General features: G+C 39.9%; 1 protein-coding gene across 9 annotated transcripts in view; it reads right to left on the reverse strand.

The window, feature by feature from the left end:
• ATRX (ATRX chromatin remodeler) overlaps window positions 1-13,599 on the reverse strand; it is a 310,126-nt gene that overhangs the window by 203,877 nt on the left and 92,650 nt on the right. For 5 of the 9 annotated variants that reach the window (XM_036306108.1, XM_036306102.1, XM_036306099.1 and 2 more), the window contains exons 7-8: window positions 12,076-12,203; window positions 384-451 (exon numbers count right to left, since the gene is read on the reverse strand). In XM_036306108.1, the coding sequence (XP_036162001.1) occupies window positions 384-451; window positions 12,076-12,203 (196 nt within the window). The remainder of the gene's footprint in view (window positions 1-383; window positions 452-12,075; window positions 12,204-13,599) is intronic. The other 4 variants (XM_036306107.1, XM_036306101.1, XM_036306106.1 and 1 more) reach the window with 2 other exon arrangements.

Below are 13,599 nucleotides of genomic sequence, written 5' to 3' on the forward strand. Positions count from 1 at the left end.
TTCCCGGTGAGGGCACATGACCAGGTTTCAGGCTTAATCCCTGATGGGGGGCATGCGGGAGACAGCTGTTCAATGATTATCTCTCAGCATTGAAGTTTCTGTCTCTTCCCCTTCTCCCTCCCTATCTGAAATCAATAAAAATATATTTTAAAAATAAATAAAACCATTTAAATTTTCCTGACAGTAATTTTAATAGTAAAGCAATTGTTTATTAGGAACTTAAAACAGCCATAAACCTAAGGCTTTCTGGAATAGAACAATCGTCCATTAAACAAATCAATAAAAATACAAAAAAATGGATCTGGTAACAGATTATGTAAGAATTCCCCCTTCCAAAAGAGTAAACAACACTGAATTTTAGTTAATCTTGATATATTACCTACCTACATTGTTCATCCATTCCATCTGAGTCACGGCTAATATCATCACTCATGTAATATTTAAAGCAATTCTATTTAAAAAAAGAGAAAAATTTATTCAAAATTGGTAACATACATAAAGGGGAAAAAACTTTATTCTTAAGTCATTAATAAGTAAAGGGAATATGTGTGTATGTGTGTGTTTATTATAGACAATCAAAAAAAAAAAAACAACAACACTAAACTACTCAACACTAATACTTTCCAGACATAGGAATAGCTCAAGAAAACAATTCCTTCAAATAGATGTTCATGTCATCAAGCACATTATCCCTTCTATAAATGTTTATAAAATATTTTACTAAAGCAAACTTCTGAACTCTTATGACTAGCTACTTAAGATCTACATTAAAATGTATTAAATGTCAAGGCTAAGCAGGGGGCTTTCTTCCTACTGGATCAGTTTGCTCTATTCCATAAAGGCACCAGCAGAGACACTGAGGAAAGGCTGCTGTTTCTCTTAGCTATATGCTTATGGCATTTGTTTCTTTATCCCTTAACATTTGGCAATCTGGGGGAGTTGGTTGAAGTGCTATGTGGAGCCCTACTCTGGAGCTGGAGAAAAGCACAGGTACAGCCAAAGGAATTTGTAATGTGTAAAGTTGGCTTCAGTGGGCCTGCCTGTCATAAAAGTGCCTTGCTTCCTCCTCTTAACTGGAATAGTTGTACAATAGATGATCTAATGTCATTGTCCCTTAGTTGACTTGTTTAAACAAGAATTCCCTGTTAAAGCAACAGCAATAACAATGTAACACTGCAACAAATATGTGCCTGAGTCTTTCCTCCACTCTGGCAATACTCCAGATAAAAGAGGCAAATTATATAAATACCAGAGGCCCAGTGCAGGAAATTTGTGCATGGGTAGGGTCCCTAGGCCTGGCCAGAGATCAGGGCCTACCTGTGGGGTGACCAGCAGGGCAATCGGGGGGCTCCGGCTGGCACCTGCCTTGGCCAGCCTGGTGTCGCCCGCTCGCTGGCCCCACCCCGTCGCTGCTGCTGGTCGCCTCTCTCTGTGGGGCGACCAGCGAGGCGATCGGGGGAGCCCCTGCTGGCACCCGCCTTGGTTAGCCTGGGGCCTGCGGGCTGGGGGGAGCTCCTGCGTTGAGCATATGCCCCCTGGTGGTCAGTGTGCATCATAGCGACCAGTTGTTCTGCCAGTCATTCCACCAGCTGTTTCGCTGTTTGCTGGATTTGCATATTAGGCTTTTATTATATAGGATAACAGACAGTGTGGACAAAGAGAAAAAAATATACTAGATGTTGAGAGATACTTTGGTTGTTTCCATGTCTCGGCCACCATGAATAATGCTAAAGCTGCAATGAACATAGGGGTGCATAAATCCTTGTGAAAAAATGTAAAATTTCTCCTGTAGATTCCAAGAAGAGTTGCTGAGTCATATGATAACTAAATTTTTCTTAATTTTTGAGGAACCTCCATACTGTTTTCCATAGTGGCTGTATCAGTTTACATTCCCACCAGCAGTGAATGAGACTTTCTTTTCATCCATAGCCTCTCCAAAACTTATTATTAGTAATTTTTATAATAGCCATTCTAACACATGTGAGGTGGTATCTCAATAAAGCTGTGGTTTGCTCTTCTGATTTGCAATTTGATTTGTAGAATTAATAGAATGAATAAAAAACATGTCGTGCATGGCTGGCATGGCTCAGTAGTTGAGCATCAACCTATGAACCATGAGGTCACGGTTGAATTCCTGGTCAGGGCACATGCCCAGGTTGCGGGCTCAAACTCCAGTGTGGGACATGCAAGAGGCAGCCAATCAATGATTCTCTCTCATCACTGATGTTTCTATCTCTCTCTCTCCCTCTCCCTTACTCTCCGAAATCAATAAAAATATATCTTTAAAAAAAGATGCCATACATATATACAATGGGATACTATAAGATGAAATACTGCCATTTGCAAAAACATGGATGGCTCTTGAGAATATCATCTTGAGCAAAATAAGTCAGACAAAAGCACAGAACCACGTGATTTCACTCATATGTGGGATATAAAAATGAAACTCAGACACGGACAATGTATAATGGTTACCACAGGTAAGGTAAGTAGGAGTAATAAAAGGTAAAGGGTTCAAATATACAGTGATAGAATAAGATCTGACTTTGGGTGGTGGGCACATAACGCAATATACAGATTATGTATCATAGAATTGTATACTTGAAACCTACATAATTTTATTAACCAATGTCACCAAAAAAAAAAATTTGATTTAAAAAATAAAATCTATCATAGAAAAATGTATTAGATGATCTTGGTACTTAATAAATTTAATACTCACCATCTATATAAACAGCTACTATGTGTGCAGCTTAGCAACATTATACTACATTAAAATGCTGTTATATTTAATTCTAAAAATACCTACCATGCAAGGTCAGAGGTATTATGCCTCATTTGAGAGTAAAAACTACGGTTCCATTGATATGTGAATAAATCTGCTAAAGGCATACCAATACACTAGTAAAAGACAAAACTAGCATTCAAATCCAAGTCTGATTGACACTAAATTCCTTTTACTGGGACTGGATAAAGGGAAGGTTCCATATCCATTGGTAAAAACTGTTTGTTACTGAAATGGGCTAACCTCAACGGACAGGTCCTTGGGGGGAAAAATCAATAAGATATATAAGAAAAGAGAATTGGAATGCACATTACAAATCCAACAACTTGAATTTCACCTGTCAGAATTTAAAACTAGAGGTTACAACATGAACCCTACATAGGATCCTGCCTGAACTTAACTCAAGGAAAGGAAGGACACAAATTGCTAAAGAGAAAAATTTACTGCATTTAAGTAGGTCTCTATCAAAACTGCATAAGAGAAACTATCTAAAACTAGAACTCTGAGGAAAGTTTGGTCTGACCCCGCATTTCAAGGAGACATTATATTGCAAAACAAACACAGGATTAATCTTAGCAGTTGATATGTATTGGGGAAACCATAACCTTGATATTATACATCTATAAAATAAACTCCAAAGCATTATTAATTTTAAAAAGTGTACATAAACTGTTAAGAGTATTTTTAACACATATTAAACATTTTTATTTCCATTATCTCCACAGAGACAATAGATTTGGGAATTTAGATTACATAAGAGGGAAAGATCCCTGAAAAAAATAGATATAAAAATACTCAACGAAATATTAGCAAACTACATCCAACAATACATTAAAAAGATCATATGCCATCATCAAGTGGAATTTATTCCAGGGATGCAAGACTGGTACAATATTTGCAAATCAATGAACATGATCCATCACATAAAGAGGTTGCAAGATAAAAATCACATCATCATATCAATAAATGCAGAAAAAGGATTTGAAAAATCCAGCACCCACATATAATAAAAACTCTCAGCAAAGTGGGAATAAAGGGGACATACCTCAAAATAATAAAGGCCATATATGACAACCCCACAGCCAAAATCATACTCAATAAGAAAAAATAAAAGAATTTCCCTTAAAATCAGGAACAAGACAGGAATGTCCACTTTCACCACTCTTATTCAACATAGTACTGGAAGTCGTAGCCACAGAAATTGGGCAAAAAGAGATAAAAGGCATCCAAATTGGAAAGGAGGAAGTAAAACTGCCATTATTTGTAGATGACATGATATTGTATACAGAAAACACTAAAGACTCAACCAAAAAATGACTAAAACTGAGAAATAAATTCAGGATACAAAATAATTAATCAGAAATGAGTGCAATTTTATATACCATAATGAACTACCAAAAAGGCAACATAAGAAAACAATCCCGGAGAACCAAGATGGCGGCATAGGTTAACACCAGAGTTTGCTGCTTTGAACAACTACTTCAAAAGTGAAACCAAAAAACGGAAGGGACATCACCCAGAACCACAGGAACGCTGGCTGAGTGGAAGTCCTACAACTAGGAGGAGAGAGAAACTCATACGGACACTCAGAGAAGGCGCAGTGCTGAAGTCAAATTCTGAGGTGCGGAGTACGCGAGCAGGCTGGCGGCGGAGGGCGCGGTTGGCATTTTCAATCAGGAGGGAGTCGCAGACTCTGAGCTCAAGATCCAGGCGAGTCTTTAGGGACCCACACTCAAACGGGAGAAGCGGGACTGTCTGGCTTCGGTCAGAGCGAGTGCAGCTTTCTCTCTGAGCTTTGCAGCGGGTGCTGGGACTCAGAGAGGCAGAGCCCCTGGGGACAGGACTGAGAGCCGCCATAACTGCTCTCTCCGGCCCACCCTGTTGATCCTGTGCGACCGGCCGCGCCCAAGCCCTGCACAGAGGCATTTGCCGGATAGCCTCAGGCAAAGGCTAGATTAGCACCTCCCTAGAGGACAGAAGTTCTCTCACTGCTGACACAGCTGATTCTCATAGCCACTTGGCCTGGAGGTCAAACCCTCCCTGGAATTAGCTACAACAATCAAGATTTAACTATAAGACTGCGAACAAAGACCACTAGGGGGTGCACCAAGGAAGCATAACAAAATGCGGAGACAAAGAAACAGGACAAAATTGTCAATGGAAGATATAGAGTTCAGAACCACACTTTTAAGGTCTCTCAAGAACTGTTTAGAAGCCGCCGATAAACTTAATGAGATCTACAAGAAAACTAATAAGACCCTCGATCTTATATTGGGGAACCAACTAGAAATTAAGCATACACGGAATGAAATAACGAATATTATACAGACTCCTGACAGCAGACCAGAGGAGCGCAAGAATCAAGTCAATGATTTGAAATGCGAGGAAGCAAAAAACACCCAACCGGAAAAGCAAAATGAAAAAAGAATCCAAAAATGCGAGCATAGGGTAAGGAGCCTCTGGGACAGCTTAAAGCGTACCAACATCAGAATTATAGGGGTGCCAGAAGATGAGAGAGACCAAGATATTGAAAACCTATTTGAAGAAATAATGACAGAAAACTTCCCCCACCTGGTGAAAGAAATGGACTTACAGGTCCAAGAAGCGCGGAGAACCCCAAACAAAAGGAATCCAAAGAGGACCACACCAAGACACATCATCATTAAAATGCCAAGAGCAAAAGATAAAGAGAGACTCTTAAAAACAGCAAGAGAAAGAAACTCAGTTACCTACAAGGGAATACCCATACGACTGTCAGCTGATTTCTCAACAGAAACTTTGCAGGCCAGAAGGGAGTGGCAAGAAATATTCAAAGTGATGAATGCCAAGAACCTACAACCAAGATTACTTTATCCAGCAAAGCTATCATTCAGAATTGAAGGTCAGATAAAGAGCTTCACAGATAAGGAAAAGCTAAAGGAGTTCATCACCACCAAACCAGGATTATATAAAATGCTGAAAGGTATCCTTTCAGAAGAGGAAGAGGAAGAAAAAGGTAAAGATACAATTTATGAACAACAAATATGCATCTATCAACAAGTGAATCTAAGAATCAAGTGAATAAATAATCTGATGAACAGAATGAACTGTTGATTATAATAGAATCAGGGACATAGAAAGGGAATGGACTGACTATTCCTGGGGGGGAAAGGGGTGTGGGAGATGCGGGAAGAGACTGGACAAAAATCGTGCACCTATGGATGAGGACAGTGGGTGGGGAGTGAGGGCGGAGGGTGGGGCGGGAACTGGGAGGAGGGGAGTTATGGGGGGGAAAAAAAAGAGGAACAAATGTAATAATCTGAACAATAAAGATTTAATTTAAAAAAAAATAAAAAAATAAAACCTTCAAAAAAAAAAAAAAGAAAAAAGAAAACAATCCCATAAACAAATATGGTACCAAGAAATAAATTTAGCCAAGGAAGTAAAACACCTGTATCCAAAAAATTAAAGATACTGATTGAAGAACCAAGATGGCAGCAAGGGCAAACGCCTGTACTCGCTGCATCCCACAACCACATCAAAATTACAACTAAAATACAGAACAACCATCATCCAGAACCTCTGGAAAGCTGGCTGAATGGAAGTCCTACAACTAAAGAAATAAAGAAGAAAGCACACTGAAACTGGTAGGAAGTGCGGAGGCATGGAACAGGCTGATCCTGCACCCACGGATTACATCAAACTAAAAAGTTTTTGCACAACACAGTAAACCATCAAAAAACTAAAAACAATGGAAACTAAGGAGAAAACAAACAAATGAGACTACATCAAAATAAAAAGCTTCTGCAAGCAAAAAAAAAATCAAGGAGGGAGAAACCAAGATGGCAGCATAGGGAAACACCAGAGATTGCTGCCTCGCACAACCACTTCAAAAATACAACTAAAAGACGGACGGACATCACCCAGAACCACAGGAAGGCTGGCTGAGGGGCAATTCTACAACTAGAAGGAAAGAGAAAAGCATACCGAGACTCAGAGGAGGCACAGTGCTGAAGTAAAATACAAAGGTGCGGAGGTGGGTGCGGAGCGGGCTGGCGGCTGAGGGCACGGTTGTCTGTTTCAATCGGGAGGGAGTCTCAGGCTCTGAGCTCCAGTTCCGGGCAAGTCTCTGGGGACCCAGACTCAAACGGGAGAAGCGGGATTGTCTGACATCGGTCGGAACTCGAGGGCAGCTTACTCTCCGAGGGGCTTGCAGCGATTACCGGGACACTAAGAGGCAGAGCCTCTGGGGACGGGACTGAGAGCAGCCATAACTGCTCTCTCCGCCTGCCCAGTTGATCCACTGGGACCCACCCCGCCCAAGCCTTGCACGGAGGCATTTGCTGGTTAGCCTCAGGCAGAGGCTAGATTAGCGCTGCCCTAGAGATCCAGGACAGAAATTCTCCCACTGCAGACACAGCTGATTCTCACAGCCAACTGACCTGGAGGTCAAATCCCTCCCAGTCTTACCTACAACAATCAAGGCTTAGCTACAACAAGACTGTGCACAAAGACCATAAGGGGGTGCACCAAGAGTGTCTACCTCAGGTAATTGGGACACTTAACACAGAAAGCCACTCTATCGACACAGCAAAGCATAAAAAATGCTGAGACAAACAAACAGGACACAAATGACAGACCTGGAGGAAAGGAGGCTGCTGGATATAGAATTCAAAACCACACATTTGAGGTCTTTCAAGAGTCTTCTAGAGACTGCCGATAAACTTAATGAGATCTACAAGAAATCTATTGAGACCCTCGATGTTGTGATAAAGAACCAACTAGAAATTAAGCATACACTGACTGAAATAAAGAATATTATACAGACTCCCAACAGCAGACCAGAGGATCGCAAGATTCAAGTCAAAGATTTGAAATACGAAGAAGCAAAAAACACCCAACCGGAAAAGCAAAATGAAAAAAGAATAGGAAGATAGTATAAGGAGCCTCTGGGACAACTTCAGGCGTACCAACATTCGAATTATAGGGGTGCCAGAAGATGAGAGAGACCAAGATATTGAAAACCTATTTGAAGAAATAATGACAGAAAACTTCCCCCACCTGGTCAAAGAAATAGACTTACAAGTCCAGGAAGCGCAGAGAACCCCAAACAAAAGGAATCCAAAGAGGACCACACCAAGACACATCATCATTAAAATGCCAAGAGCAAAAGACAAAGAGAGAATCTTAAAAGCAGCAAGAGAAAGAAACTCAGTTACCTACAAGGGAATACCCATACGACTGTCAGCTGATTTCTCAACAGAAACTTTGCAGGCCAGAAGGGAGTGGCAAGAAATATTCAAAGTGATGAATGCCAAGAACCTACAACCAAGATTACATTATCCAGCAAAGCTATCATTCAGAATTGAAGGTCAGATAAAGAGCTTCACAGATAAGGGAAAGCTAAAGGAGTTCATCACCACCAAACCAGTATTATATAAAATGCTGAAAGGTATCCTTTAAGAAGAGGAAGAGGAAGAAAAAGGTAAAGATACAAATTATGAACAAATATGCATCTATCAACAAGTGAATCTAAGAATCAAGTGAATAAATAATCTGATGAACAGAATGAACTGGTGATTATAATAGAATCAGGGACATAGAAAGGGAATGGACTGACTATTCTTGGGGGGGGAAAGGAGTGTGGGGGATGGGGGAAGAGACTGGACAAAAATCGTGCACCTATGGATGAGGACAGTGGATGGGGAGTGAGGGCGAAGGGTGGGGTAGGAACTGGGAGGAGGGGAGTTATGGGGGGAAAAAAGAGGAACAAATGTAATAATCTGAACAAAAAAATTTAATTAAAAAAAATCATGAACAAGAGAGTCCACTGCATAGGAGACATATTTGCTAAGGTTACATCTGATAAGGGTTTAATCTCCGAAATTTATAGGGAACTCATATAACTTAACAAAAGGAAGATAAACAATCCAATCAAAAAATGGCAAACTATATACACACTTCTCAAAAGTGGACATACAGAATGCCAAGAGGCATATGAAAAATGTTCAAAGTCACGAATCATCCAAGAGATGCAAATCAAAAAAAACAATGAGATACCGCCTCACACCTGTCAGAATGGCTATCATCAACAAACAACAAGTACTGGTGAGGGTGTGAAGAAAAAGGAACCCTCATACACTGCTGCTGGGATTGCCAACTGGTTCAGCCATTGTGGAAAACAGTATGAAGTTTCTTCAAAAAATTAAAAATGGAACTCCCATTTGACCCAGTAATCCCACTTCTAGGACTATATCCCAAGAAATAAGAAATACCAATCAGAAAGGATATATGCACCTCTATGTTCACAGCAGCATAGTTTACAATAGCTAGGATTTGGAAACAGTCTAAGTGCCCATCAGCAGATGAGTGGATTAAAAAACTGTGACACATTATACAATGGAATACTACCCTGCTGTAAAAAAAAAAAAAAAAAAAAAAAAAAAAAAATAGAAGTCTTACCATTTGCAATAGAATGGATGGACCTGGAGAGCATTATGCTAAGCGAAAAAAGCCAGTCGTAGAAAGATAAGTATCACATGATTTCACTCATTTGTGGAATATAATGAACAACATAAACTGATGAACAAAAATATATCCAGAGACATAGAAGCATCAAACAGACCATCAAACCTCAGAGGGAAGACAGGGGAGGGGATAGGGAGGATAAGAGATCAACCAAAGGACTTGTATGCATGCATATAACCATAATCAATGGACATAGACAATAGGGGGGTGAAGGCCTGTGCTGGGGGACCAGGGCAGGCTGGGAGAGGTCAATGGGGAAAAAGAAGACATATGTAATACTTTCAACAATAAAGAATTTAAGAAAAAAAGACACCCCACTAAATGGAAGTACATATTTGCCAATGATACATCTGGTAAGGGGTAAATATTCAAAATTTATAAAGAACTCAACACCACAAAACAAATAACCCCATTTAAAAAATGGGCAAAAGACCTGAATAAACACTCCTCTAAAGAGGACATACAGATGGCCAATAGACAGATGAAAAGATGGGCAATGTCAGTACTCATTAGAGAAACAGAAAGTAAAACCACAATGAGATATCACCTCACACCTGTCAGAATGGTTATCCTATATAATAAAAGTGTAATATGCAAGTTGACCAAACAGCGAACAGCAGAACGACCATCTGGACAACCATCTGGGACCACGCTATGACACCCACTGGCACCAGGCCAGCCAAGGAGGGTGCTATGCGATTGGTCAGGGGCCCGGCCATCGCCCCATGATCATCCCACAGAGGGAGGCCCAGGCCACCGACCAGCAGTCTGCACCGTGTGGGCAGGGCCTACCCCTGCAAGGGAAGCTCAGGTCCCAGGTGCTGGCGGCCAGAGGGAAGCCCGAGTGCCATTTCCCTGCCAATGGCCAGAGGGAAGCCTGAGTCCCAGTGCCAAAGGAAAGCTGGTGTCGGCAACCGAGGGAAGGAAGGCCTACACTTGAATAAATTTTGTGCATCGAGCCTCTAGTCATCAATAAGTCAACAAACGACAAGTGCGGCAAGGATGTGTAGAAAAGAGAACCCTTGTGCACTGTTGGTAGGAATGTAGATTAGTGCAGCCACTGTGGAAAACAGTATGGTTTCCTCAAAAAATTATAAATGGAACTGTCTTACAACCCAGTGATTCCACTTCTGGGACTATATCTAAAGAAACCAAAACACTGATTTGAAAGAATGTTCATTACAGCATTAATTACAATAGCCAAAATTTGGAAGCAGCTCAAGTGCCCATCAGCAGAGAAAAAAGCTGTGGTAAATTTACATAATGGAATATCACTCAGCCATAAAAAGGAAAGAAATCTTACCTTTTGCAACAGCATGGATGGACCTAGAGGGTATTTTGCTAAGTGAAATAAGCCAGTCAGAGAAAGACAAATACCATCTGACTTCACTTATATGTGGAATCTAATGAACAAAATAAACAAAATAGAAACAGACTCATAGATACAGAGAACAGACTAATAGCTGTCAGAGGGTAGGGGAAATGAGGAGGGCTGTGTGAAATAAGTGAAGAGATTAAGCAAAAAACAAACCTCATAGACACAGGCAACCGTAGGTTGATCACCAGAGGGAAAGAGGGATGGTGGGCAGGTAGAAGTGGGAAAAGGGGGGGATAAATGATGATGGCAGGAGACTTCACTTTGGGTGGTGAACACACTATACAATTTACAGATGATCTATATATATAAAAGCCTAATGTGCAAATTGTCCCCACGGGAGTTCAACCGGGAGACCGATCACTCGCTATGGATTTGACGCAGAACAAAGGAAGGTCCCTGCTGTCAGCCCATAGGCCCTGATTGCAGCCCAGGCCTAGGGACCCTACCCATGCATGAATTTCATGCACAGGGCCTCTAGTATATTATAAAATTGTATACTTGAACCCTAGATCATTTTATTAAGTAATGTAACCCCTATAAATTCAATAAAAAAGAAAATGTTTATAATTTAATAGATATAAAATTATATATTCAGTCTGATCTCAATTATGTAAGTGTGCATTTTTTGAAATTGAAAGGAAATTTTAAAAACTAATGTTTATCCATGTAAAAAAGGTTATAAAACATACATATGCATATAAATACACTCTTCAGATTTTGTAACACACTACACTCTCCCTTACTTACCAGTCTTTGAACACCATCTTGCCTCTGCCTGGAATAAGCTGAACCAATCCCACTTCATCAGGCTAATTCCTATTTATATTTCAGATCCTATTTTATATCATCCTATATAATAAAAGGGTAATATGCAAATTGACCCTAAAAGCAGAACCACTGGGAATGACTGGTCATTATGACACACACTGACCACCAGGGGGCAGACACTCAATGCAGGAGCTTCCCCTTTGGGCTCAGGCACAAGCCAGGCTGACGGCTACCAGCAGCAGTGGTGCCAGGAGCCTCTCTTACCTCCTCAGCAGTGCTAAGGATGTCCGACTGCAGCTTAGGCCTGCTCCCCGCTGGCAAGTGGACATCCACTGAGGGCTCCTGGGCTGCCAGAGGGCACAGGCCAGGCTGAGGGCCCCCCCCCCCCGAGTGCACAAATTTTTGTGCACTGGGCCTCTAGTGTTTATTATAAAGCCCCCCACCCACCCAAATCCAAATTACACAGGCTTCCTGTTTGTTCCCAAATCTCCCCTATCATGGCACCAATTGGGCAGTCTTCCCCACTACAATATTAGCCCTCTTCTTCAGCACTGTGGACCAAAGTTCTAACACTGTGCTGACACACGGTAAGCATTCAATTATTTGTGGAATGAATTATCAACAGATCATTACATACCTTACAAATAAGTACTTGGAGGGAAGGATGTCTATAAATGGAATCTTTTTGAAAATGATTGACCTGTTGTCCACAAGCTGTGCAGCTCACAATCCCATGAAGCCCATCTTCTAGGAGAAATGAGTGGCCTTTATTAACACATATACATACATACAAAGAGATATTTACATTGGTCATAATTTTGCACCTTTCGTATTGGAAATGAAATATATCATAATCCTTGGGAAAATGACATTTGGACATAAGTAAAAAGGTTAATAATTTTATTAACTTACTAAAAATATGACAATCTTAGCAAACCTCAGAGATACAAATTCTAACTTGTTTCCCTTTACAAATGCAAACCCTATTTCTCACAACAACTCAATATAACATGAGACTCATAAAAGAAGTTCTAAAAACAGGGGTGAAGAACTCTTCATTTTGTTATTAATTTTCAAATAAATTCAGATCTTGAAGAATCAAGAACCAAGTGATATATATAGAACAGATTCTTTTTCAACCCTATACTAAAGTTAGGTATGCCATATAGGTTTTATTCTCAAAATAGAATTGTCTACACAGTTATTTTCAATATAGTATGTGAAAACCTGATAATATTATATTACCAGTTTGTTCCCCAGATTTACTTCAATATTATCCACAATTCCCATTAAGCTGCCTTATTTTTGTGTTTATTCCATTGTCTACTCCATAGCTGCACTGACTATTTCCAAATAAGACTTGTAGGTACACCTATCTTGGCAGCAAAACCGCAGAATGGTTGAAGGAAGGAAGGGACAGCCCCATTGGTATTTGCAGAAAAACAGACTGAAGGTAACCTAAGGAACAAATCATAAGAGGAAACCTCTACTGCCTTACTCTCATCCCTCGTGCTGCTTAAGACAGTGCTTCACAATCTGAGCTGAACATTAGAATCATCTGGTGAATCTTTTTAAAAATCAGATAGTCATCCCCCACCCCTAAACTACTAAATGGAAATCCCCTAAAAAAAATTTTTTAAGTTTTGCCAATGATTCTGATGTGCAACCAAGATCTTGATCAAAGTAAGGAAGTAGATTATGATTCAAAACAAGCCAATAAAATGTCTGCATTCACAAGTAAAAGAGAGACAACTAAAACAAAAAATACAAACTGTCTATCCCTAAATAAAAGATAAAAACAACATATAACATTTTTCACCTATTAATTTCTTATTTTGTTTTCTTACTTTTAAGGTCCAAATCACTTATGGGCCCGAATATTATCACAAATATTTTTATTTTGCAGAGGTTACAAAAGTTTATCCAAGGTATAAGGGTACCATCATACTTTCCAGAAAATATAGAGAATTTGACTTACTACATAAGCTGCTAACATTATATTTTAAATCATATTGGTATGCATTAGTGTTTGATCTTGAGTATTCATATATTTTGTGTTTTAACAAAAATATACAGTGTGCTTTTTCATTTAAAATAATTGCTTTCAGATAAGCAAGACGAATAAAAGCTAGAGTTTGAATATTCACTCAATGGTAGATAA

Source organism: Myotis myotis, unplaced genomic scaffold (assembly GCF_014108235.1).
Source record: "Myotis myotis isolate mMyoMyo1 unplaced genomic scaffold, mMyoMyo1.p scaffold_m19_p_4, whole genome shotgun sequence".
NCBI classification, from domain to species: Eukaryota; Metazoa; Chordata; class Mammalia; order Chiroptera; family Vespertilionidae; genus Myotis; species Myotis myotis.